We start from the raw sequence: 27,394 nt of genomic DNA, 5'->3' as shown, positions 1-27,394 counted from the left end.
ACTCAACAGAGGTTGAGTTTTAGGCTCCATATATTTATTTTGTATGTAGTGCACGAGATACAGAGTGTCGTGTAGAATAGTTTTGAAGTAATTAAGAAAAGTGCTCAGACAAATAGTAAGAACAATAAGAACAGTAGGAATAAAAACTCTGAGTCTCATGGTACATGGAGTTTTGTAACACACTCCATGTTACAGAATTCTGTGAGAATCATCTTGTCAGAGTTTTTCGAGGCATGTACAGTAAAACTGTCAGTGCCATAAAGCTAGTTGCTTTCAATGTGGATGTGAAGGCCACAATCAAACTCTGTGTTTATGCGGCAGGCAGGGCAAAGGTGACAGCCACCAACGTGCTTTGCACGGTGACAACAACTGTGCTGTCAACAAATGTACAGACTACACATCATATCACTGAACCAAGTACTTCCGCATCGTGGAACTCTTCTGCTGATATACACAGACAAATGAACAAACTTTTTGTTCATTTAAAAGTGGAACACAAGGCCATTAAGTCTTACTGGACATTGGTGCTTCTGTTTTCCTGATAAATAAAGACACTTGTGCCAAAATATGGAGTCCACTGTATAGCAGCATACTTCTATTTTGTCTGCCTACAATGGACAAGAAATTTCAGTCCTTGGTATGTGTAGTTTGCCAGAAACTTTCCAGGGAGTGATAAAGTGTATTTCTTTTCATGTACTCAATTCTAAAAATAGTGTAAACGTATTTAGGTTAGATTTATTTGATTTGTTTAATTTTTACATTCAGAATGATGTGTTAAAAATCAGTCTTTCAGTGTCTCACACTAACGTTTTGACTTGTGTAGTAACTACAAGGAACTATTTGAACTGAGTATAGGAAGGACAAAAGACTCTGATGTGCACATCACAATGCACAGCCATGATTTTTTTGCACACGACTTGCCCCCATGCAATATGTGAGCAAGTTGCTCGTGAATTGCAAAGATGGCAAGACAATGGGGTTTTCAAACCCCTTTTCTGCAAGCCAATGAGCATCACTTGGTTATTCTGAAGAGCCCTTCAGGTGATTTACAGTTGTGTGCTGACTTTAAGGCAATGCTATACCCATGCACTGTATTGGATTCTTTTTCTCTTCCAGATCAGCAGCAATTGATGGACAATTTGGGATAGGGTAAATACTTTTCACGGATAGATTTGCGAGAGGCATATGTACAGTTACCATTGGATGAACAGTGTAAGCAATACTTTGTGATAAACACTCACTCAGATTTGTTTCAGTTTCAAAGACTACATTTGGAAATGCTTCAGCTCCTGCAATTTTTCAGTAGTTCCTGGAGCAGTTAACAGCAAAGCCCCTTCTTGTACAAACTATTTGGACGATATTAAGGTCACAGCTGGTACACCTGCTGAAGATTTAGCAAATTCAGACTGTGTGTTTAAAGTTCTTTCTGGTGCTGGCTTAAAACACAATATGGAAAAGTCCTTCTTCAGCCAGGAAGAACTGAACTATGTTGGTCATGCAATAAATACACAAATATACATTCAACTACATTGCACTTGGCTGCAATTAGAGATCTATCAGTGCCCTGTAACATTAAGGATCTCCAATCAGTCATAGGGAAACTGAAAAAAAGGCATTCGCCATTATCCATGGTGTTACAAAATTACACCAGTATTTGTACACTCAGACGTTCTATTTGCTGACAGATCATCAGCATTCAACAAAGCACAAAAATTGCAACAGTGGGCTCTGATATTGTCTATTTATCAGCATGAGTTGTTGTACGGAGCCGCTGCCCAACATTCGAATGCTCACATGTTGTCTTAATTAGCAGTCAGTTTCAATACAGCATTTGATTCATCTGATGAATCATGTTTTCAGATTGATTCTCAGAATATTGAATGTCTTCAAAATTTTCCTCTCAACTTTCAGTGATTTGCTGCAGTCACTCTACCAATGCTGCTCTTCAGGTTGGTTAGGAATATGTGCGCCATGGGTGGCCATACAGTTTGAAAGAAATTCTCCACCCCATACCACACTGCTATTTTTCGCACCATCACGTGTTTTCTGAGTGATCAGGTGTTTTCCTATTGCAGATAGAGAATGATGACATGTGTTGTGATTCCTCAATCCGTACAGCAGGAAGTCTTATCTTGATTGCACCAAGGTCACTGGAGCACAGTTCACACAAAACAACTTGGCCACCATCATTGTACTTGGCACGGCGTGGATGCTCAGACTGAACAAATGACCGCTTGTTGCAAACTTTGTGTGGAGAATCAGTCATCTATGCTGCAATGCTTTTTTCAGTGGTCACATCTGTTTGGACCATGGCAGCACATTCATGTTGCTTTTTGCAGGTCCATTCTGGAGCACATGATGGTTGTTAGTGGTAGGTGCTTACAGTAAGTTTCCTTTTGTTGTTCCCATGACATATACAACTACTGCAAGTAAGGTATTGGCTTTGTATTTTTTAAAGGTCTTTCTGAGGTCACTGTCTCAGACAATGGTCCATAATTCACAGTAGTCACTTTCTAACAGTTTCGTGCCATCAATGGCAGTTCGTTTGAACATTCAAAAGTCATATGGAGAAATTCTGTAGCTCCCACACATGGGAGCAGTCACTCAAATATTTTTCTGTCCTCCTACCCCTCTTTGACAAGTGACGACAAGTCACTGGCAGAATTGTTATGTGGTAGAAGGCATGATATACCATTACATTTTCAGTGGCTGCTGCAGAAAAAATTCATTCCACAACATCGGACAAAGTTACACCTGCAGGAGGAAGTCTTTTACAAAGTCTTTGGCAAGAGGCAGCATTGGGAATGTGAAGACATTACCAAAGAACTCGGACACTCCTCATAAATTGCCCATGGTTCTGCTGGGTCACTGCGGTGGCTACGATACCAGCAGCACTGCACTTGTCAGTCGATTCTGCTGCAGAACGTTTGCCCACAGACCTAGCACATCACTGGCATCCTCATATGCAGTTGCAGCCATCTTGCCACCTCTCACTGCTGGCACCATACTGTGGTGCCCATGGAGGTGGACGCCCCCGCTTATACTATTGCAGTCACCACTGCCGCTTATGTCTCCAATGTCTTATCGCCCAGAGATTGTGGAGCCACAGCAAAATCGGCAACATAAATTGATATCACAGACAGACATTAGCAAGGGCTTGCTGCAATCCACAATGAAATATGAGAGGCACTCAAAAAGACCAAGCCTCCCTCTCAGCAACAGCACACATGCAAGAGCTCTCCCCAGTTTGTGACCTCATCTGAAGGAGTCAGCATCACAGTATAGGACTAACATGACAGTCAAAGTTTTAGACAAACTTGTAGCATTGTTAATGTTGAACATCATTCTGCAGGAAACAATTTGTTAATTAGTGCATCAAATGGTGCTTTGCTAGTCCATGACAGTTGTAAATTATTTGGGATTCCTGTGCCAATGAAGTGTGTCAAAGTTAAGTAAATCTTTTATTTATTTATGTAATACAGTGAACTAATATTTCATATGTTTTCGTGTGATGAGCCTCCTCCGAGAGCAATCAATGAACCCATAGGTGTGGCCGAACGAAAGTCGTTTTGCCTGGTTACAACACGGGCTCTTGAAATAAAGCAGTTAGTATAATTTCAAATGATTTTTTATGCCTACTACCAACTTTAACCATGTATTTTCACCAATATATTGAGGATAGATTGAAGTCACCTCCAACTATAATTGTACGAGTTGAGTACCTACTTGAAATGAGACTCAAGTTTCCTTGAACCTTTCAGCAACTATATCATCTCAGTCAGTGGGGTTAGTAAGAGGAAGCAATTATTAATTTATCCTGGTTGTCAAACATAACCTTTAACAATACTAACTCATAGCATTTATCTACTTTAAATTCAGTACAAGATAAACTACTTCTAAAAGCAACAAACATGCCCCAACCATCTGAATTTAATCCATTATTTAAGAAAACTGTTAGGTTGTTGATAAAAACTTCAAGTAAACTTATCTTGGGCTTTAGCAAGCTCTCATTACCTGTAACAACATCTGCTTCAGTGTTTTTTCATGAGTGCTTGGAGCTCTGGTTCTTCACCAACACAGCTACGACAATTTACAACTAAAATACTAATGTTTCCTAGGTCTACCCTCATTCTGTGTTTGATCTGAATCCTTTGAGAATGTATCCCTGCTTAAACTTCTCAGAGACCTTATAACCTAAAAAACTGTCCAGCCCTCTCTACACAGCCCAACTACCCATGTAGCTCCACCACCTATGTAGCTGCCTGAAGTGTGTAGTGAACCCCCAATCTATTGTGTAGATGCTGACACCCCTCCATCCCACAGTACAAGTCAAGGAATCTGCAGCCTACACAGTTGCAGAACTAGCTGAGCCCCTGATTCAGATCCTCCACATGACTCTGTATGAAAGTTCCACAAATGGTCCTCTCAACAATGCTACATGTGGTGAGCTCTACCTTCAACTTGCAAGCAATACTGGCTATTTTACTATTTCCACCTAGGAAATTTCTTCCCAATTAGCCAATATCCTACATCCCTTGTGTGGTTCATGGACATTGATTATATCTTCATGGTAGACACTCAGGGCTAAGACATGCTATAGTCAACAACTTTTCACCTATCCATTTCGCCTGGCCCTTAAACTCAGCATACCACTTTCCTGTACGTTGATCTCCATCTCTTGGATGATTCTACAAAACCTTCATCCTTATAAAATATATGAACCATGTATAAAAAAATAACATTTTATGTATAAAAAACCTATCTACCATATGCACACTTCAATAGCTGCCATCCCTCCCACACTAAGACCTCTCTGTATAGTCTAACAAAGGATTTCACTGACAGGCATTATCCCCAAAACCTAGTCCACATAAGATCTCCAATATGCCATATCCAGACATACCCCTAATTCTCAAACCACATGAATTAGTTCCAAAGAAGCATTACTTTTATTGTGTTAACCTGTTTTCAGCTTACAAGGTCACCTTCAGACATTAGTAAATGTCTGAAAATGGCCTTGTAAGCCGAAAACCGGTTAACAAAATAAAATTAATACAGTAGAATGAAAGCAAACTAGCACTTTTCATTTATTAGATAGAACTTGTCCTTACAAAACATGCTTCAAACGCACAAATCGCTTGGCATTAACCTCTGATGATGTCTCTCCAACACCTACCTCCATCCATGCATTCCCTTTCCCGCACCTCACTATAGGCTGACCCACCAATCACTTAATCTGTACACAAATACGAAGTCAGTTCAAAAAATTCTGGAATTTTGTCCACAAAATTTTTCTACACTTACCTTTTACTTATTGTGCATGGCCTCCTCTAAAATGCTCTCCTCCACAATTGATACACTGCTCCTAAAGCTGTTTCCACTTCCGGAAGTAGTCCCAGTTCACCTCTTGCTGGTTTGAGTCATGCAACAACAGGCATGAATGTGCGGGTGCATTATTGCGATGCAAGAGCCATGAATTGTCTTCCCACATTTCGCGCTGTTTCCTTCTCACATTTTCTCACAGGCATCGCAATGCATCCCGATAGTACCATTGATTAACAGTTTTCCCTGTGGCACAAATTCATGATGAACTAATCCTTCAAAGTCAAAGAAAACTATCAGCATGGCTTTGACACTTGATCTGACCTGACAAGCTTTTTCTGGTCTTGGAGAACCTCTCCCGACCCATTGTGAAGATTGAAACTTGGTCTCAACAGCATAGCCGTAGACCCATGTTTCATCACCAGTTATGATTCTCTTATGAACATCTTGATCCAAACGCTCTTCACAGACTGTGAGGCAAAGGTATTTCTGGTCTTGATTAATGAGCCATTGGACAAACTTAGCAGCAACACGATGCATTCCAAGATGCTGTGCCAGGCTTTCATGACATAATACAACTCAAATGTGACATTCTTCTCCAATCTCTTGGACAATCAGTCTTCGATTGGCACACACAGTTTCATTGATGTTCCTGACTTGAGCATCATCGGTAGACATCGAAGGGCATCCTGTACGAGAGTCATCTTTAACTTCTGTCAGGCCATTTTTAAACTGTGTGAATCATCCGCAATGCCGAGTATGGGTTAAACACTCATCACCGTAGGCTTCCTGCATAATTTGGTGTGTCTCTGTAAAGGTTTTATTGAGTTTCATGCAAAAGTTAATGCAGACAAATTGCTCCTCTAACTCTGACATCTCGAAATTTGCAAACTGTGAGACAGAACATTCTGCTCAATACAGTACTGAACAATAACTAACAGACATACAACAATGAAATTTCCGGTAGTTACACATTAAACACAGACATGTGCAGGGAAGCCAACCGCATGAAATTATAAACATTCCGGTATTTTCTGAACAGACCTCATACATTGCTTCATGGTCTCCCACTTCCTCTGTTTTATACTGCCATTTCCACCTTCCCTTCCATCAAATTCACACCTCCTACTCCATCAAGTAACACATGCAACAATCCCTGCCAATACCCCAACAGCAGGTCAAGTTTGCAGGTATTGGATTTATATCCATTCCCTAGCTGCCCCTCTCTTCTATCTGGCCATGACCCTCCTTACCCTCCATTTCCCATCCCACACACCTCTTTTCTCTCACTGAGAATGAAGCTGTGTGTGTGTCCTATATATATAGTTAGCTCTGAGAGAGCACATTATTTAACTCATTTATGTGCCTGTATACTGTTCCTCAATGCATCAGCTATATGGCAAGTGTTTACCTTTACTTCTTCCATTGTTCATATGCTGCTTAGAGCTTTTCAGTATCATACCATGGAGTATCAATGCAGATACATGTAAAGAACAAGTTATCATGAAACACAGTGACAGCAATGGAAACACTTGACAAAGAACATGCAGCATTATTTCATTGCTGCTACTGTGAAATGAATATACTCAACTGGAGTATGCAGAACATTCATAATGTATTCAGCTGATCCCATATGAAAATAATTTTAATGTGACAAAAGGTATAGGCACATTTTGAGTCATACTTAACAATGAGTCAAAAAGTTTTCAGTAGATTTTATTGGCCCCCTTAGTTAATTCTAAAGATGTAATTTCAGAATTTTGAGTCAACTGAAAACATACAGACTGAATTTCTGAACAATATCCAGTTTCCTTGAGGTTACTACCACTACATTCCTCTCTCTTAATAGCACAATATCTGTAATTTTCTTGATCTCAACAATATCCTTGCTATAACCTAATGTAAATAAGTCGAAGGAAAATTATACCCATGGATTATGAAGGTCTTACAACAAGCACATCCAATTCACAAAAGTGTCGAGGAGGATTTGTAGAACATTACATACTGAATGTCACACATTCTCCATCTGGAAAATAACATTTATCTATGTCCTATATTTGTGGGTTACAATAACATTCAAGAATGTAAAAGAAATCGTGTAACATGACTACACTCATTGATACATGTGCATCCAATTATAAGGTCATACACAAATCTACACAGGACAATTAATTCACGTGTACTCCTGAAATATTCCTGCACGACTAGAGAATTCTCTGAACCACCTCCTGTACACACAAACTCTATCCACAAACTAATTCAACCCCTTTATGCTGGCACTCCTATTAGCTACAGTGTGTTCTGGGTAGAACTGATGATGGTGGAATACCAGCTTCAAAATGCATCCAAGATCAACCATCATTGATTTCTAACTTGATCAGAAGTGGCAAAAACTTAAACCCCTTTTGTCATATTTAGTATAAGCACAATGTGCAATTGTCCACTGAGCAACAATACACCATCAACTTTTGTAGGAGCTTGGTAAATTCAACCACTTAAGACACTCCCAACATATCAGCAGTTCCTTGGGAATTATTGCCTCTCAAAACTGCGATAATGCAAACTTTCAAAGAAATATTGGGAGAAGGTGGTGCAAGAACTAAATTATGGATGCCAATCAACAATCAAAAGCAAGGACAAAGTAAAGTAAGTGGAATTTTTCAATATTGATATTTATTAAATGTTCAGATTACAGATGGACAAAATATCTGTGCACAAAATCATTACTGGGCATTTGCAGTTGAGGAAAATGAGTGTTAAGGTGGTCTCCAAAGAGTTAACCAATTACCAGAAAGAGATCTGTGTCCATGTTTCTCAGTAAGTTTTGAAACAGATTCCAATTAATCCAGTGGGTTATTTTTATTTTTACAGTGTTTACCAGTGAAGAGAACTGAATTTTTGAATATAAGACAGTGTGGCACAAAATACAGTGTGGCACATATCCATCATCCAAAAGAAGCACACGCAAGTAAGCTGTGTGAACAGAAGTTTGGAATTAGCTGGATGATAGTGAGAGGGAAGATAGGAAGCAGTAGATTGAGAGCAGGGGGTTATGAGAGTGAAGGATAGGTTGAAAAGATTCTCACTTGTGCAATTCAGTAAAGCCAGTGTTCATGAGAAGAATATAAATGCCTCAGCAGGGTGTATACGAGGATAAGGAAAAAAAAAAAAAATCCCGGATTTTTCCCGGATTTCCCAGTTAAAAATACACTTTCTCCTGAGTGACAGTATATTTTCCCTTATCAATCCTTTGAATGGTTATGGTTTTATACACGGGGGTACAATTTCCCGGCACTTTAGAAAACGAAACTCAGGGAAAAAGACACATTTTGGAAACATCTTTGATGTGCAGCAACATGTACGCTGCGTATTTTCGTATTACGAAAGTATACACTGGAATTCCACCAAACACCGCATGTTACTTTCCAAAGCATTGAAATCGAGATTTTGATGCGATTTTGTAGGCCGTTCGTAGCTCATGTCACGTGATCTCGCCAGCCGATCACAGCGGATATTCAGAGCATAGGACATGTGATGTAGTCTGCCAACAGCAACATCACTGTTAAGTAGCACGAACACACAAACAGGGAAAGTCAATAGTTTAAATTAATATACATAGTGTTGCTAGAAGAAAAGCAAAGTTTTCACATATAATATTGTTCTCAAGCTGCAAGAGAAGCTAAGCTTTCGCATATACTGTTGATATTTTTTGCGCGTGTTACACTTTAAGATATATGACACAAATGTGCTAGTAAAATTTTTGATAATGACATAAATTTCTGATCTTAAGGGTTCGAAATTCTTCTAAATGGCGTGTCATCAAATAGTTGGTTTTTAAATAAGAGTCAAATGCTCTGTGATTTAATAAATTCATGGTACATTCTTGCACATAGTTCAACTTACGTAAAAGGATATTTACTTTGAAAGTAACGCTTTTCAAACCACTATTCGCAATATTTTCTCGCGACCTGTTAGAAATACATTTGTTTCAGCAGTTTCCAGAAAGCGCAGATAACAGGCGACACCGCGCTTGGGTAGCTATCATGACGTAGGAAACCCATATGTACGTACGTGTAAAACATTGAAAGATCATACATTATGTCATAAAAGAAACAAGACATCAGAGGATACTGCAAGAGCATCGGAATTCTGTGAACCATATTAAAATGTGTACATTTAAAGTGCATACTTAAAGTGCACATTCGTATGTCCAGATTCCCAATCAAGTAGACCTCGACTTGATATTAAGCTTTTCAGTGTGGTTTTCGGGATGTAAATTTTCTTGGAGTTCCAGTACTGTATCATATCATGTTTGGTTCTTTATTATGACATAATGCCATACGTGCTAGAAAATGAAAACGTGCACTTGAAATGCAGCGAACTGTTGAAACTAGCCAGTACTCTGGAATTTAACATTTCATTTCAAATACATTGACTGCCTCTGCGGAAAAAGGTTAATAAAAGTCAAATTTCTTTAGCAAACAGACAAAAATAACTTCATTGTTCCGCAAGGCAATTAATGCTTGACTTTCAGAAAGGTGGAAATAAAATAAAATCTGAAACTAATGATATATTTTAGCCTTCCATAATTATGTGAATGTGTTTTAATTCACCTGATAGCTCCCAGCCACAGATATCCATTTTGTTTTCATTTGACATGAGAGTAAACGAAGGGAAAACAGCAAAATCACTAAATGTAAACACGGATCATGTGGAGACTACCCACTACAGTGCAGACAGCTCTGCGCATCAGCCCTGGATCTACGACATTTGCGAACTGAGTCAATACTAAAAAAAATATAATTTTCAAAAATGTTCAGCTTGTAGCGCACATATTTATGAAAAGTCTGAAACATAAAACATATGTATTCGAGGAAATGTAAGACATATTATTTGGTCTTAAGTATGCCAAAGTGCAGTGCCACGCCTCTTCATAAAGCATTTTTCTACTGCATGTCCGAACTATATTCAGGCGAGTGAAAATTGAAATGTTTTCTGTGGTGCCTCTCCTGCTCCCAGTTGGCCGGTTTGACAGCCTGCCCCTCTTAAAAAAATCTCGCAATTAATAGCAGATGGGATTATTTGTAGTCGAGCAAACAAGAACTCTTCAGAAAATCTGAACTCTTTATTGCCTATTAGTTAATAATTTGCTATTTTGTGTGACATAAAATTAAATATAGGATATATAAAACCAATACTGACAAGAAATAGGCCGTCCGGGGTGGCCGAGCAGTTCTAGGCGCTACAGTCTGGAACCGCGTGACCGCTACGGTCGCAGGTTCAAATCCTCCCTCGGGCATGGATGTGTGTGATGTCCTTAGGTTAGGTAGGTTTAAGTAGTTCTAAGTTCTAGGGGACTGATGACCTCAGAAGTTAAGTCCCATAGCGCTCAGAGCCATTTTTTTGACAAGAGATAAGCAAGAAATTACACATTTATTCAAACCTTATCTCCTAGCATTTTTTTCTCTCTAATCTTGCTACAGCTTTACATGGTTTGCTTTCCTTTCTGCTAAAGAATCTATTACCTCATCAAAGTTCGTCAAACGTTTTGCTACATGAAAAATTGAAATGTTATTATCTAATACTGAAAAAGCTGTTAATACAAATAATACCCAAGACTGGTGTGGTTTCTCGATCTGATTACGTCTATTTTGTCACTGTCTACTAGATAAAACAAAATAGGCCATTCTAATGTGGCAGCAATTTTGTAACACACCAAATAAAGGAGACTGTTTTGGCACAAATGGCCATTTTTATAACACGACAGAATATAATCCACGAAGTAACAATACCAAATGCCTATTAGGCCTACTACAAGCACAAAGCTTTATGTTAGGAAATAGTTTCACATTTCATTCAAACGCACCAGCTTCTCAAGCATGAGGTCGAAAAGTAGTATTACGAAATTTTTATATAAATTTGGAATCATGTTATTCTTCCATAATTTGTGTGGTGTCCCTGTTTCTTCTCCTTCCTCGTTCTAACAATCTTGTCATCACCAATTCTGAAGCTATTGCTGCCATTGTCAAAATTTGTTCACTGATTAACTTCACTAACCCTGTCAGAATCACAGGTTTAGTTATCCCGCGATTATTTTCCGGTTGGGGTTATTACGTGTTCAAACAACACGTTTTCCGCGTTACTTCCAGAATAGAACTTACGCGTCTGCTAGCTGGGGACTGTACAACTGGTCCTTACTAGTGTAACGATCTGGCCAAAAAATTTCTGTCAAAATTTCATTTTCTTGGATACACCGAGAAGATAATACATAATCTTTCTCACTTGTTATTCACGTTAGTCGTTTATTTCCATTCTGGTAGTCTGAATCTATGGATTTCACTAGTAATTATAACAATGCTCATCATTCGCAACCGCAATCAACCACATAATCAGACAGTGATTGGCATTCATCCGTTCGGCTTTACTCCCTCAGCTCGTATTGCCTTGCCCCCTTTTGTCTGCGGGAAGTTTATTTCTAGATGCGACGAGGATTCTCCTGACAGAGACATCAAGTACACTATACATGCATTCAAAAGTCAACTTATGATTTATTCAGAAATCAACTTAAAATGGGTTCAAAATTGTTCAAAAACCAAAAGGGAAGTGTTTCAAAATCATATGAATAATTGATAGACAAACGTGCGCTGGATGCTAGGCACTTTGTGAAACAAGTTTTTTTTCCTCAAGAATATGAATTTGGTGCCCCCTTTTCCTGGTAACATCTAGCTGCTTGCTGTGACTGCTTGCACAGCCAACAGCCACATTCCTGTAGCCAGAAGTGGGAGGATCTACTACTCAAACGTGACTCAACTGAGCATGCGCAAGAGCCCGCGCGTAAGTGCTAAAACAAGTCGAATGTAAACAGTTGCGACTTCACGCTCATTGGAGGCAATTTGTTGTTATGAAGCACTGCATACTCTTCCTAAAGCCTTTGACACATTTTCAATTGGCAGACGCTTTCATGAGCACTGTGTGTCGTCGTCGTATATGGCGCACTTCCTTTGCAATTTAAGTTATTTTCGTTTTTTCTCTCGTTTATGTTTTATTGTTGAAGTATTATTCTGCAGTAGCGGGATACAGTAATATCCTTTGTTAGAGTATCGATACTTACCAGTTAAAATTACAAAAATTTAACTGATAACTCAAACAATGAAAAATTCCCAGAATTCTAAATATATCCCGGGTTTTTCCCGGTTTTCTCACGGATGAAAAAATTCCTGGGTTTTTCCCGCATCTCCCGGGTTGTATACACCCTGCTCAGCTTGTGAAGCAGAAATTAAAGCTAACCACATTAGATTATAAGCAAGCTCTGCCACTCAGTGGTCTATCTAGCTTTTGGTAATAGTTTCTCACCAGATATTTATCTGAGTGGATAGTTTGTTCATGGTCATACCCATGAAATACTTATGTGGAATGGTAACAGGGGAATGAATATACGTAATGGATGTCATGATGGGAGATAGTCTTTGATGGCATCATAAATGCTAATAATAGGATTGGAATAGGTGGAGGGATATGTGTAGGACAAGTCTAGTGCTCGACTGTTCAACATGCCCTTAAGGCAAGGGGGTTGGGAGCAGGAGAATGATCAGAATGGATATGGCGTAGGTTGTGAGTGCTGCTAAGCACATCTTCTATTTGGTGAAAAGCGATCTACTGCACCCATTTTATGATCTAAAATAGGTCAGTTATGGCCAAAACTCATAATTTCCTGCTAAAATAGTTTATTTTCTGGGTCAATTGCACACTGTTTTCAAGACAAGTGATCTATAATTCTATAAACATAATAGCCATCCTGAATTTTCCTTTACTGATTATCAAGGTAAATATGGTTCTAAGTCTGCTCACTAAGAGGGGAATATTTTGTGTGGAAAGTTTTCACTCTTCAAGAGGTAGGTAAGAAACATAAATTCTGTATGAATAACCTGTTTACCAGCAAAAATAGTGCATCAATAACCTATGGAAAATATTTATTCAAATTTCTTACATAGCTTTCATTTCCAGATTCCTTTACACCATTACTTTCTTCTGTGTAATACACAGCTCTCCTAGTTCCAGCTGTTCCTAAGCTCAGTGTGTTATCCGTAAAATTGTCAGCGAGTGTACCTGAAAATGTTATAAGAAAATTAGAAGACATACATAATTGAAACATTTTGATGAAAAATGCAATTTTGAACACTTTTATTTCAGACTGCAGTACCCAAGTGACAGGTCTGCAAGCCAGTGGCGAGTGCCACTTCATGCATACGAAGACATGGAAGAGTTACTAATTACAAAAATCTTTCCATTCTTAGAGTCACAGATCTTGTCTGCAATTGGGAGCAGATACTGTAAATAAAACGTTGATGGATAATGACAACAGAATAACTGATTTTTATAGAAAAAAAGTGATCAGGTATTTTGATACTACAGAATTATGTTGCTCATGGCATTACAGTGAAAAATAAAAAAACAAATTACAAAATAAATACATTATTAAGAATGTGCTAAGTGGCATACCAGGAAACTGACTGGTTCTAAGTGCCAATAAGGAAGTTTTTACAAATTGATTCTAACAAAGAAGAAAACAGCAACCAGACACTGTTAATAATACTATAGCGCTGTTACACAGTTTCGGATCAACAGCTTCATCTTCAGATAGATATTCATGTTTATATTACATGTGGTGGTGTTCACATTAGTTGATGGCTATTTTGTTCTCAGCAACTCATGTGTGCAGATGGCCTTACTCTAGCCACCCAGAGCACAGATTTTGAATCAGTTGAGAACACCCTCACAGATGCCCTTAAAGAACTTTACAGATACAACAACACAAACCAACTTAAACCAAATCTCACAAGTGTGTGCGTTTTTATTTGAGAAACAGGGAAGCTAGTTGAAATTAAAGATAGCATGGTCAGGTGTTGAACTGGAACACCATGAGACCCCAAAATAACTAGGAGTGACACCTGATAGATCTCTTAGTTTCAAGAAGCACTACATGAACTGCAACTCATAAGCTTCCACCAGGAACAATCTTCTAGGGAAACTGACCAGATCACAGTGGGGTAGTCAACCTGAAACTCTACAAACCTCTGTATGTCCTACTTGGTATAATTCAATACATGCCACACAGGTGGACATAGCTCTCAATGACACCTGCAGTATCACAACAGATTGATTTAAATCTCACACAGACAATGGCTTTATCACCTCACAGGGACAGCAGCAGCTCCTTTTCAAAGAGAAACAGTCGTGAATGAGGAAATAAAGGGAGTGGAGCTTGAGAGAACGCATCCTCTGTATGGGCATGAACCACACCCACAATGACTGAAATCAAGGAGGGGTTTCTTAAGAACATCAACGGCACTTCGAACCACAGCTGAAAAAGCTAGGTTGCAACTATGGAGGGCTGTGACCTACCTTCCCTCTGGCTGGAATAGAGTTTCAAAAATCCTACCTACTGGCTATGATGAGAAATGGATGACCTGGAAGTCCCAGAACAGACTGAGATCTGGAGTTTGGCAAGATGGGGCTACACTGATCAAGATGATATTCAATATAACTGTTGAGAAGAATAGACTGTTGTTTATCAGAGACTTCCATGCCGACTGTGTCCAGCCTCCCACACAGAAAATGAACTTCATCAAGTAGCAGAAAATGCACTGTAAGTGGCAAAGTTTTGGCAAAAGTAATATAGTCACAACTGTGTACATAATATATAGGTTTCTGGTACAAGAATAAAATAATGTAAACAACAACAAAATATGTAATATAAACATGAACAGCTGTCTAAAGATGACCTATCAGTTTGAAACCAGTAGTAGGGCTATTTGTGTAAATAAACAGCATTATTAATGGTGAATGGTTGCTGTTTTCTTCTTTTCACGAATCAACTTGTAATTTATGCACAGCTATGGACTAAAAAATGCCAGGTTTTGGCAAAATACCAGAAAGAAAGTTTTTGCTCCAAATGCAATTAATACTGATGCACTACATTTTATTTATGATAATACAAGTACAGAAATACAGTGTTAAGCTTTTAACTGGCAGAATTGTAATCAACAAAAACCACTTCCCATATCTTTTAAATTTTTGAACTCCAGAGGGAAGCACAGCTTGGCACAAAGTCCATGCGCCATCTACTAATGTGTGTCTGAAAGACTTTGTTCATGTTTTGGCACATGAATCAAGTCAAGAGTCATGCAACAGAGTACTGAGAACACACTTTGTGAAAAAAAATAGCACTCAAAATATTTTCCATTTCCACTCTTCTAATGTATCTTAAAATCATGAATTAACACTTCCTAATACTACTGCAACACTGCAGACATTCACATCTCACTCACAACCTGCTGCAAACAAGGAAGCAACACACATTAAATAAGAAGTAAGTGAGGTAGCACTATCCACTACTGTCATGCAGTTGCATCTGTGTAAAAATCACAAGCAATCATTAAAACAATCTGCACCTATTATATACGACTTTCAATTGCCCTCATCACTTGAAATAAAACTGTAATGATTGCAGTTAGTGAATATAAACTGGATCTTATCATTGCAAGTGACTGACCTGTTCGAAGATGCAGATTTCTGATGTCTAAATTACAATTAATGAAAAAAACATCAATGGAATCCTATTCAGCACTATGAAGAAAGTACATCAAGAATAAGTAACTAAAAGGCGGAGAAAGTGCAGGGAGACAGCAGTTTACTGCCACCCAGCTTCACATTCAAGCAGCAGAAGAACAGCAAAATAATGTTGAGGTTCAGCAAGTGTTTCTATTCATTTAATTGTGTCCTGTCTATCTTGAACCAACCCTATTTTATTGTCAATAAACTGGTAATGGAATATTACCTCCTTGCAGAACCATGATAATACTTTCCAGTATTTTGTAACGTTTCACGTGTGTCATATATGACACATAACTTTTTGGAAAATCCAGTCATTACTTATTAAAAATAATTACATTTTCTTGACCTTGTAGGTCATGTGATTACATGTGACAAATATTTAATGGATAAACCAGCTTTCCTACTAGTGGAACTGAAGAGATTAAGTATCAATCACTATATGGAAAAAAGGGCCACAAGTAGCTTAAGAGCCTGACTGGGTCCACATGATACTGAGAGATTACAATTATTCCTCATGAAATGTGCAAGTAACTAACTACAGCCAAATACCTTTTTAATGAATCTCTGGGAACCTAAATTCCTTTAAATGAGGCTTTTGCCTATGTACATGGAAGGATGGAAGGAGTGACCCAGAATCATGGACACACACACACACACACACACACACACACACACACAGATATATATAATCTCATCACACTTTACACAGAACACAGCTATTGCTCCAGTTGGTTGATGTTTGTTAGAACTGACTCATCTACCTTAAAAGAGGAAAAGTAGTTCTTGGCAATAATAATTCCTCGCACAGTAGCTGCAAAACTTACTGCAATGGCCTCTACTTCTTCTTTATCACCTTCATTCTACTTCAGGAACAATGTCATCTTCAAAAGCAACTGATGTACAACTAGCCTTTGCGGAATTATTTAACACATTCTGTTGTATCACATGATTCCAGGCAACATCATACATATGCTTCCCCTGCTGAATGTTGACTCTCATCACTTCCTTTCTATCACGGAATGTAACTGACTTCTGGAACGCCCAGGTCCAAAGTCTGCAGGTGACTCGTGCAGTTCCATGGAAGGAACACAACTTCTACACTCCTTAGAAATGGTGTTCCCTTGGGGTGTACAGGGCATTGGTCAATAACAAGCACTATTTTCCTACCTGATACATTTATCTTGGCATCTAAATGCCTTAGAAATCTTAGAGAGATTTCCATTGCCATCCAGGCACTGCTCTTCTCCTTGTACAAGGTAGCATTTTTATGGTTTTTAAAACACCTGGGAGATTTAAATTTCCCCATTAATGACGGAGGCAACTTCTCACTTCCATCACTATTTACACACAATAGTTCAGTCATTCTTTACTCTTTTTTTCTTCCATGGAATTTTTCTCCCATAACAGAATATGTTTTCGCAGTAAGTAAATAGTAAAAGACACCAGTTTCATCTGTTTTAAAAAGTCTCTAGACTCATTAATCATGCCAATGTAAAGTTATTCCACTGGTTTAAGCATTCTACATCCACAGTCTCACTCTCTCCACTTACATTCTGAAATAAGAGATTAGGACTTTTTTAAAAAAAAAAAAAGACGTAACCAGCCATTCAACAGACCGAAATTTTCAACAACAACCTTCAGGCTCATTTCCCAAGCCTTCTGTTGCAGTACGTTTCCACTTAGAGGAATGCAGCCACTTCTCATTCCTTGAAAACATTTCAAAATAATAGTTTCCACATCACTGAACACTGACATGTGAATGTTCTTCTTTTCACAACCAGAGGAACACTAACTTTGGCATTAACAATGCTTTCTTGTTTTTCGGAATGCTGCACAATCAAGACAGTACAAATCATACTTCTTCACCATGTCGGAAAGTTTTATGTTGTGACTGTCTTCGGCATTGTGGATGACACCTTTTTCTGAATTTAGAGCTTTCTATGTTTGCAGGCCATAGCTCCACATAAATGTAAATGTCGTGTGACTAGGGCCTCCCATCAGGTAGACCGTTCACCGGGTGTAAGTCTTTCGATTAACACCACTTTGGCGACTTGTTCATCGATGGGGATGATGATTAGGACAACACTACACCCAGTCCCTCAACGGAGAAAATCTCCAACCCAGCCAGGAATCGAACCCGGGCCCTTAGGATTGACATTCTGTCGCACTGACCACTCAGCTATTGGGGGAGGACACTCCACGTAAGTAACACTGATAAATTCAACAATAACAAAGACAAGACTTAATGGTTCACGCTTCATAACTCAGTGGCTGTGATGTCAGATCATGTGACCAGGGTGGCTTGGTAGGCAGGGCACGAAACAATTTCTGATTCATTCAACTCTTTTTCCAGTATCACCACAATGGTATTTGATAGAGGTACATGTTGACTGAAAGGATCAGTTATCATATGCTACTGTCACATGACAAGGAAGATCTGTGTGAAACTGGAAGAAATCGAAACTCACTTGGAAGTGTTAGGATTTGAGAAAAAATTGAATTTTAATTTCCAGAATGTTTCATGTTCATTCCTTAAAAGCTGACTTTTTTATAGGAGGGTTTATTAAAAACAGGGAGAAATAACACTGTTCTTATGGGAGTTTTGCCGGGATTGACAGAATTTGTTAAAAGCAAGATTTCCTTAAAAGCATGTTTGTTAATTCAGAGTTTACTGTAAAAAGTGACTCAGTTAAGTTGATTAGTACTGGCGTCTGCTGATGTGAGTTAAGCTAACATGTAGGTTGTTACCTTGTGGTATGGAATGGATTCTTACACAGGTCAGTTAATAGTGATCACAATGAAATCCTCCTTCATCATCATTTGATCCGCATTACGCAGGTCACGTACACTCAAAATGACAGCTCATTTCAGCATGAAAACACTTTTTTTCATGCTGTAGGAAATGACAAAATTTGGTTTGACAATTTTGTACAAACTTTCCAACTGCCAACTTAACACAATACAAACACAATTAAGTATACAGGTATATATGATACTGTGGGGAGATCCTCTGTGTGCTAGTACACAGCAGTCATGGACATTTCTTGAAACTACCTATAATTTTCTGCAGAGAGAATTACACTTGCTAAAATGATATAGTATTGAGAAGGTTCATAACCGTGCTTGCACAAGGGTATGGAAAGTCTAGAAATGGAAACGGTCTTGTAGGCGCATGTGACCAGGCTCATCCACTTTTGGTCAATGGCATTTGTAGTATTATTTCCCTATGGATAGGCCCTGACGATCCATATACCTGGCACCCATAATATAACCAGAACTGCACAAAAGATCTGTAAAACTGTAGCAGACCTCTGTCTTTTCCCCAATATCTGTGATAGGTGTTTTAAGATGTTTAGTACAATAAGGGATCCAGTCACTTTGAAATTAAACAGCACGATTGAAGTCCTCAAATTATTTCATGCTCACAATGGTGCTTCTCATTACCAAAACAGGTGGGACACACACACACACACACACACACACACACACACACACACACACACACACACACCACAAACAGCAGAATTCCGTGCATACAATTTCCTCCATCAAGAATTTGAAGCCTGTGGATAGTGTCATCTTCTTCAGTCCCATTAACATCAGCTGGGGCAAATGTGCTGCTGTTTCAGGGTTGGAGAAGGGGCAAAATTATAGTGAGATTGCCCACAAATACAGAGTATTCCAATGACTCCCTTATACTGAAATAGATGTGATGCTTGTTTTACGATAAATGAGATTTCATAACAAATCACTCTGAACCCATTTGCTACTAGCTGATATTCATTTCATGTTTTGGCTTTCTTCAAACTGATACTGAACTGTCTCTCTCACAGGGCAAGTTGCTAATTCAGTTTGTGAAGAAATCTTTTTTCCGGGGAAAGAGGGGGATGGTGAGATGTCCTCCCCTGCCCCTAACTGGGTATGCCCTTGCCAGGCATACATCAATTTACCTATCATTTGTGGACTGATCAGCTTCTGATTTGTCTGGTAGAACAAATGATGCAGGGATTGATGGCGCAATTGTCTTTCTTTTCATTGTTTGCTTTCTGCTTTGGTGGTACTGAGCAAGGTTTCACTGCCTCTCGCGTAGCTTTCCCAAATTTACCACAAGTTGCATGATCATCGCATGACATGGCAGTAAGTCCACATTGTTAATACTTAAAACCATCTCATGGGATTTCATGCCAGTATGTCCCCTTTGATGACACTTAAAAACATCTCGTGGGATTTAAAATGTAAGGTCTCACTTCAATATGGGGAAATCCAGCTGTTACATATTTTGGCAGCACAGGAGAGGTAAATATGAGAATGAAAATTGTTGTTTTTTTCTAGATTACCATTTCATTATTCTTGACTCTTTCATACTTCTTCCCTGTCTTTCCTCTTTAAGCCCCTTCTGCTCTATACTCAACTAAATCTCAGCAGGATACAACATACACTCCTGGAAATGGAAAAAAGAACACATTGACACCGGTGTGTCAGACCCACCATACTTGCTCCGGACACTGCGAGAGGGCTGTACAAGCAATGATCACACGCACGGCACAGCGGACACACCAGGAACCGCGGTGTTGGCCGTCGAATGGCGCTAGCTGCGCAGCATTTGTGCACCGCTGCCGTCAGTGTCAGCCAGTTTGCCGTGGCATACGGAGCTCCATCGCAGTCTTTAACACTGGTAGCATGCCGTGACAGCGTGGACGTGAACCGTATGTGCAGCTGACGGACTTTGAGCGAGGGCGTATAGTGGGCATGCGGGAGGCCGGGTGGACGTACCGCCGAATTGCTCAACACGTGGGGCGTGAGGTCTCCACAGTACATCGATGTTGTCGCCAGTGGTTGGCGGAAGGTGCACGTGCCCGTCGACCTGGGACCGGACCGCAGCGACGCACGGATGCACGCCAAGACCGTAGGATCCTACGCAGTGCCGTAGGGGACCGCACCGCCACTTCCCAGCAAATTAGGGACACTGTTGCTCCTGGGGTACCGGCGAGGACCATTCGCAACCGTCTCCATGAAGCTGGGCTACGGTCCCGCACACCGTTAGGCCGTCTTCCGCTCACGCCCCAACATCGTGCAGCCCGCCTCCAGTGGTGTCGCGACAGGCGTGAATGGAGGGACGAATGGAGACGTGTCGTCTTCAGCGATGAGAGTCGCTTCTGCCTTGGTGCCAATGATGGTCGTATGCGTGTTTGGTGCCGTGCAGGTGAGCGCCACAATCAGGACTGCATACGACCGAGGCACACAGGGCCAACACCCGGCATCATGGTGTGGGGAGCGATCTCCTACACTGGCCGTACACCACTGGTGATCGTCGAGGGGACACTGAATAGTGCACAGTACATCCAAACCGTCATCGAACCCATCGTTCTACCATTCCTAGACCGGCAAGGGAACTTGCTGTTCCAACAGGACAATGCACGTCCGCATGTATCCCGTGCCACCCAACGTGCTCTAGAAGGTGTAAGTCAACTACCCTGGCCAGCAAGATCTCCGGATCTGTCCCCCATTGAGCATGTTTGGGACTGGATGAAGCGTCGTCTCACGCGGTCTGCACGTCCAGCACGAACGCTGGTCCAACTGAGGCGCCAGGTGGAAATGGCATGGCAAGCCGTTCCACAGGACTACATCCAGCATCTCTACGATCGTCTCCATGGGAGAAAAGCAGCCTGCATTGCTGCGAAAGGTGGATATACACTGTACTAGTGCCGACATTGTGCATGCTCTGTTGCCTGTGTCTATGTGCCTGTGGTTCTGTCAGTGTGATCATGTGATGTATCTGACCCCAGGAATGTGTCAATAAAATTTCCCCTTCCTGGGACAATGAATTCACGGTGTTCTTATTTCAATTTCCAGGAGTGTATTTACTAAAATTATGGGTCCTGCACACTTCAATAGTAGCTGCATTTCTCCAGGTAATTTAGTGTTCTGCGAGGGTACGTCAATGTTTCCACTGAAATTGCTCCATTTCAAAATTGCTTTATAGATTTAAGAGTACCTACAATATAGAGAATGTCTTTCTGAATGGAAAATTCGATACCTTCTCCAAACAGCTCCATCCCCTAGTTTCTAAAGAGCCTCACTGTTCTAAATTTTTCTAAGACAGCTGGGATACTGCAGGCCCCAAACGTTGCTCAATTATGAATGTTTCATCTCAGTCACTATTCACCTCATGGCAACTATAATGATCTTGAGGCTGAGGTTTCTTTTAACTGACGTTCATACTATCCTCACAGTCTGCACCCTGTGACACAATTGTCTATTGCTGTGCCATACAATGGCCACTGAAGCACAAATAGAGTATAAAATTAGAGAAGACCACTGAAATTCATTGCCCCCAAGGTGACTAACTCCAGATTGATCGAGGAGAAATTAGTGGCTCATCAAATGCCACAGACATGGTAAGATTATCCTCAGAACAGACAACATAGTACTGACAAAAACCACAAAGAGTTAACGTGAAACAAAAATTATGCTGTAGAAAAACATACATATCATTTAAAATCAAAAGTTATTTAAAAAATTTTTGCTCTGCATCCTGCTGAACACACATACCATATGTTGCATCACATTATAATTAGTCACACAATGCAATACTAAACATCTAAGAAACAGTGAGACAGTATTGTGTGTCTTTAAGCAATGGGGAATGGAGGCTGTGTCACATGCAGGAGAAGAAGAAAGAACGAGCTGAAGACTTACGAGGTGTTCTTTGAGACTGCATATCATCTGTACTGACATCTGAATCATTACCACCTTCTGATGATTCAGGACCTACTGAGCTTCTCCCCTGGCTTTCTGTCTGTTGGCTATCCTCATGCCAGGATTGGCGCGACTGTAAAAATAAAGATATTTAAAAATGAAGATATAATTAACACAGAAATATTGAGCAAAAAAATCTCACTATACTAATACACGTTCTTTACACCCCCCATCCTCTCTGCCCTCCATACCAATCACTTTCAATTCACATGTCCCAAGGCTGCATAAATTTATTGCAACTTGAAAAGTACAGGTAACACCTGAAACTATAAATTGTGACTGGTTACAGTAAACTTTTAGTTTCAATTGATATTCACAAGTCATGAATAAAGCCTAACATAAAACATTTGCATTTAAAGAATAGGTAACACAGACTGTTTCTCTATGTATTTAAAAATTTATTTTAAACTGTAGTCTCTCTCTCTCTCTATCTCTCTCTCTCTCTCTCTCTCTCTCTCTTGCGTGCGCACGCACGCGCCCACACACACACACACACACACACACACACACACACACACACACACACAATGCAATTCTGTGGTAGTTCAAGCCTAGAAATGCACAGTTATTTCTCATGTTTGGGGTCTGCAAGCTCTAGAAACAAATGAGGCACATAACTGGAGAGCTGTTGAGCCAAATGAGTATGCAACATAATCAGTAACCAAGAAACTATCCAACACTAGTAAATACAGCTCAAAGTAATAATAAAAGAATATTTCTTCTTTAGGGCCAGCAGCACAACATATGTCTGATAAAGACATGATTATCAGAGTAGATGCACCAAATAGCTGCTTATAATAAGTGATCTTTATTTACAATAGACTGCTTTGGCTTTATTGCCATTTTCAAGTGCCTGCAATCACAATATTGGTGAGAACAGGTATGGATGCCAATGTCATTTACATTAACGTAGCTGTATTGTACTCATGTCTAGATTGATGTGATGTCCATTTACATTGTTAGTGGACTGTTTTATAGCTGTCACTGCTTTAATAAGATCGTAAGTGATGTCAAGATGTTGAAATTAAGATGTTAATCATGACGTGACAGCAGTTCGATAGTTCCGCTCTTACAACACTGTATGTTTACAAAGAGTGTGGAGATGAACAGTGATATTATTTTACTAACTTAAACTTGTTACAACTGTCTTTGGTTGTTTCATATGTTACTTCCAAGTCATACATTTTTGTGTTCTTAAACTTCAATAAAGTTTTTGAGGTAGTACTTGTGTCTAAATTCTGTAGTTTGTTTAATATTTCTTGTGGGTATTTTCTCCAGTACTGAAGATTTCTAATTCTTCACGAATGTTCATTGCAAATCCTTTTGGTATTCTGTGCAGAATCTGTAGTGCATTTTCGATCACATCAACAGTGTGCTTTTGATTTTTCAAGTGTAGAAAGAAGCTTGACTGATTACATTCATTCTCTCTAATGCATTCTTTATATCTCACATTCAAATTTCTTCCTGTTTGGCCAATGTAAAAGCTATTACAGTTGCCATGTGTGATTTTTATATGCTGGTGTTATCATATTTTGATGTTCTAATGGTGGCAGAACATAATTTTATTGAAAGATTATTTGTTCAAAAGGCTAGTTGGATATTTGTGGCTTGCTCTCTCCAGCAATTTAACTAGCATTTCCGGAAAGTAGCGTAAAGTTTAAGTTGTTGTTTCAGAAACTTTGCACTGTTGGTTTTGTTTACACACAGTTGTGTATAGGCCAAGTTTGTGGAACCATATTTTCATGTTTATCTGTAATTTAACTGACTTATTCTTAATAAGCTATTACATTTATCATGAGTGAAAAATGCTTGACTTGCCGTAGAATTGTTAGGTTGGGGCTTCGGTGTGATGGGTGCTGTAGTTTTTTCCATGTGGGTGACTGTAGTGGCATGGGAATAGGGGAAGTAAATAAGACTCATCAGTGGTTTTGTAGGATTTGTTGTAGAGATAGGAAGATACCAGAACAGGAGGGGAAAATTGCCGCCCTTCAAGCTGAGTTAGACAAGGCCAGGGGAGACCTTGACAGGTTAAGGAGGGAGAAGGGTAGAGAGAGGTGGGAAGTGGCAACAGGCAACAGGAGGAACAGGCCTAGAACTTTATCTGATAGCTTTGTGGTGAATGTGGAAAATAGATTTGATCTGTTGCTTCAGTTAGAAACTGGTGAGTCTCAAGCAGTTGCAGGTGTAGACAGGGCACAACAAACTTTCAGCAGCAAATTGAAAAGTAAGAAAGTAGGGAAATCAGTAAAGAGAAAGAAAGCGTTGTTGTTAGGTAGTTCCCATGGAAGAGGTGTTGGCCAACTTTTGCAGGATGAACTAGGATCAGAATACCAGGTCACCATTTTTTTTAAACCTAGTGCTGGTCTGGAGCAAGTGACAGAGGATTTAGGATCACTTTGCAAAGATTTCACTAAGGAAGACACCATGGTTATAGTGGGTGGGGCAGGTAATAGTATTGACAGAGATCCTGGGTATAGTATAGAGTGTGACCTGGCAGAGACTGCATCAGCATCAAAGCATACTAGTGTTGAGTTTGTATCTGTACTTGGGCGACAGGACCGACCTCATTTGAACTCTTCTGTTAAGAGAGTTAATTTGGAGTTGGAACGGTTGTTTATGTCGGGTGCAGGGTCACACATTGGTGTGGTTCCTGTTGATTCTCCCAATAGGTGGGATTATACTAGGCATGCCCTTCACCTCAACAGGAAGGGGAAGGGTAAACTGGCTGGGGAAATGGCAGGAAAGTTAAAGGGGGGAGGCACTATCATGAGTGATAAAATACCAGTGGTTATAGGGTTCAGAAAAGACCCTTTTTTTAGGGTAGTGAGGACAGAAAGAAACCAAATTTTAAGAGAGGTTAGGACTGAGACAAACCTTCAGTTTGAAAAAGAAACCAAAAAGCATAATTCTAGATTATTACATCAGCATAGACAGCCATTGGTTAAGAATTTTCAACAGTCAGCAGATATTTTAACTCTACCCAATTTTAACTCAGTCAATGTGAAATGTCAGCTATCTTTATTGCATCAAAATATTCGAGGACTGAGAAATAAAATTAATGAATTAATTATCTGCATAGGTGAATTAGAGTCTTCAAACCCAGCTGACATAATCTGCCTCTCTGAACATCATGTGACCACTGGTATAGAACTTCTAAGTGTTATAGGGTTTAGGTTAGCATCTCACTTTTGTAGATCAGAAATGGAGAAAGGAGGAGTTGCCACATTCATCAGGAGCTGTCATAAATTTAAGAACATAGACATTCATAAATTTTGCCTAGAACAGCATATGGAAGCATGTGCAACAGAAGTAGAATTTCACAAAAAATCCTTCATAATATTAAGTGTATATCGAGCACCTGCAGCTAACTTTGATCTGTTCATAAACCACCTTGAAACTGTACTGGCCCATTCAACAACCAAAAACAGAGAAATAGTGGTTGCTGGTGATTTCAATGTAGATTTACTTAAAGACTCTCCCAATAAGAACTTATTTGAGTTACTAACACTATAATTCAACTTAATTCCCACTGTAAAGTTCCCCACTAGGGTAGCCAATTGCTCACAAACAGCCATTGATAATGTCTTTATAGAAAAGTCCAATGAACAACATTATATTACAAAACCAATAGTCAATGGCCTCTCAGATCATGACATGCAGTTTTTTCTGTTAAATATTAACACTGAATAGTATAAAATCTGTTAAATCTGAGCTCAAGAGGATAATCAATAAGCCAAAAATTGATTATTTTAAGACACTCCTCAGAGACATTCACTGGACTGATGTTTACAGTGCTCATGGCATGAATGAAAAATATAACACTTTTGCTAATAAAGTGCTTACCTTATTCGAACACTGTTTACCCCAAAAACTTACCAAGGTTAGAGCAAAGTCTACAAAGAAGCCATGGATTACTCAAGGAATAGGGGTATCTTGTAGAACAAAAAGAAAACTGTATCTGTCAATCCGAAACAGTTCCGATGTTGATGCTATAGCACATTACAAGAAATACTGCAAAATATTAAAGACTGTAATACGGACATCAAAGCAAATATATTACAAGGAAAAGATAGTCATATCAGATAACAAAATAAAGACAATATGGGATACAGTGAAGGAGGAGACCGGTAGAACCAGACATGAAGAGGGACATATAGCATTAAGAGTAAATGATACATTGGTGACAGATGTGTATAGTGTTGCAGAACTTTTTAACAAACAATTCATAAGTGTTACTGAAAAGATGGAGTTGTCAGGTTCTGTAGATGCTGCTATGGAATACCTCAGACAAGACATTTCAAGTAACTTCCATAATACGAATTTGACCCTCACTACCCCAGCAGAAATAATATCCATCATAAAATCATTAAAATCAAAAACATCTAGTGGGTATGATGAAATATCAACAAAGCTAATTAAAGAATGCGATTCTGAGTTTAGTAACATATTAAGCTATGTGTAACCAGTCGTTTATCAGTGGAATAATTCCTGAATGGTTAAAATATGCTGAAGTTAAGCCACTGTTTAAGAAGGGAGATAAAGAAATAGCATCAAAATTCCGTACAATTTCACTTTTGCCAGCATTCTCAAAAATTCGGCTTATCATATCGGCTTTATAACCATCTTATCTCAAATAACATACTGTCAAAGTCACGGTTCACATTTCTAAAGGGTTCTGATTTTGAGAAGGCTATATACA

At 39.4% G+C, this 27,394-nt stretch overlaps 1 protein-coding gene across 1 annotated transcript in view; it reads right to left on the bottom strand.

The window, feature by feature from the left end:
* LOC124721892 (protein Daple) overlaps positions 1-27,394 on the bottom strand; it is a 181,339-nt gene that overhangs the window by 14,566 nt on the left and 139,379 nt on the right. Inside the window, exons 21-22 of the mRNA XM_047247044.1 lie at positions 22,636-22,768; positions 13,310-13,428 (exon numbers count right to left, since the gene is read on the bottom strand). Coding sequence (XP_047103000.1) covers positions 13,310-13,428; positions 22,636-22,768 — 252 coding nt within the window. The remainder of the gene's footprint in view (positions 1-13,309; positions 13,429-22,635; positions 22,769-27,394) is intronic.

This window comes from Schistocerca piceifrons, chromosome X (assembly GCF_021461385.2).
Source record: "Schistocerca piceifrons isolate TAMUIC-IGC-003096 chromosome X, iqSchPice1.1, whole genome shotgun sequence".
Classification (NCBI taxonomy): Eukaryota; Metazoa; Arthropoda; class Insecta; order Orthoptera; family Acrididae; genus Schistocerca; species Schistocerca piceifrons.
This window is presented reverse-complemented; position numbering and strand designations above follow the sequence as displayed.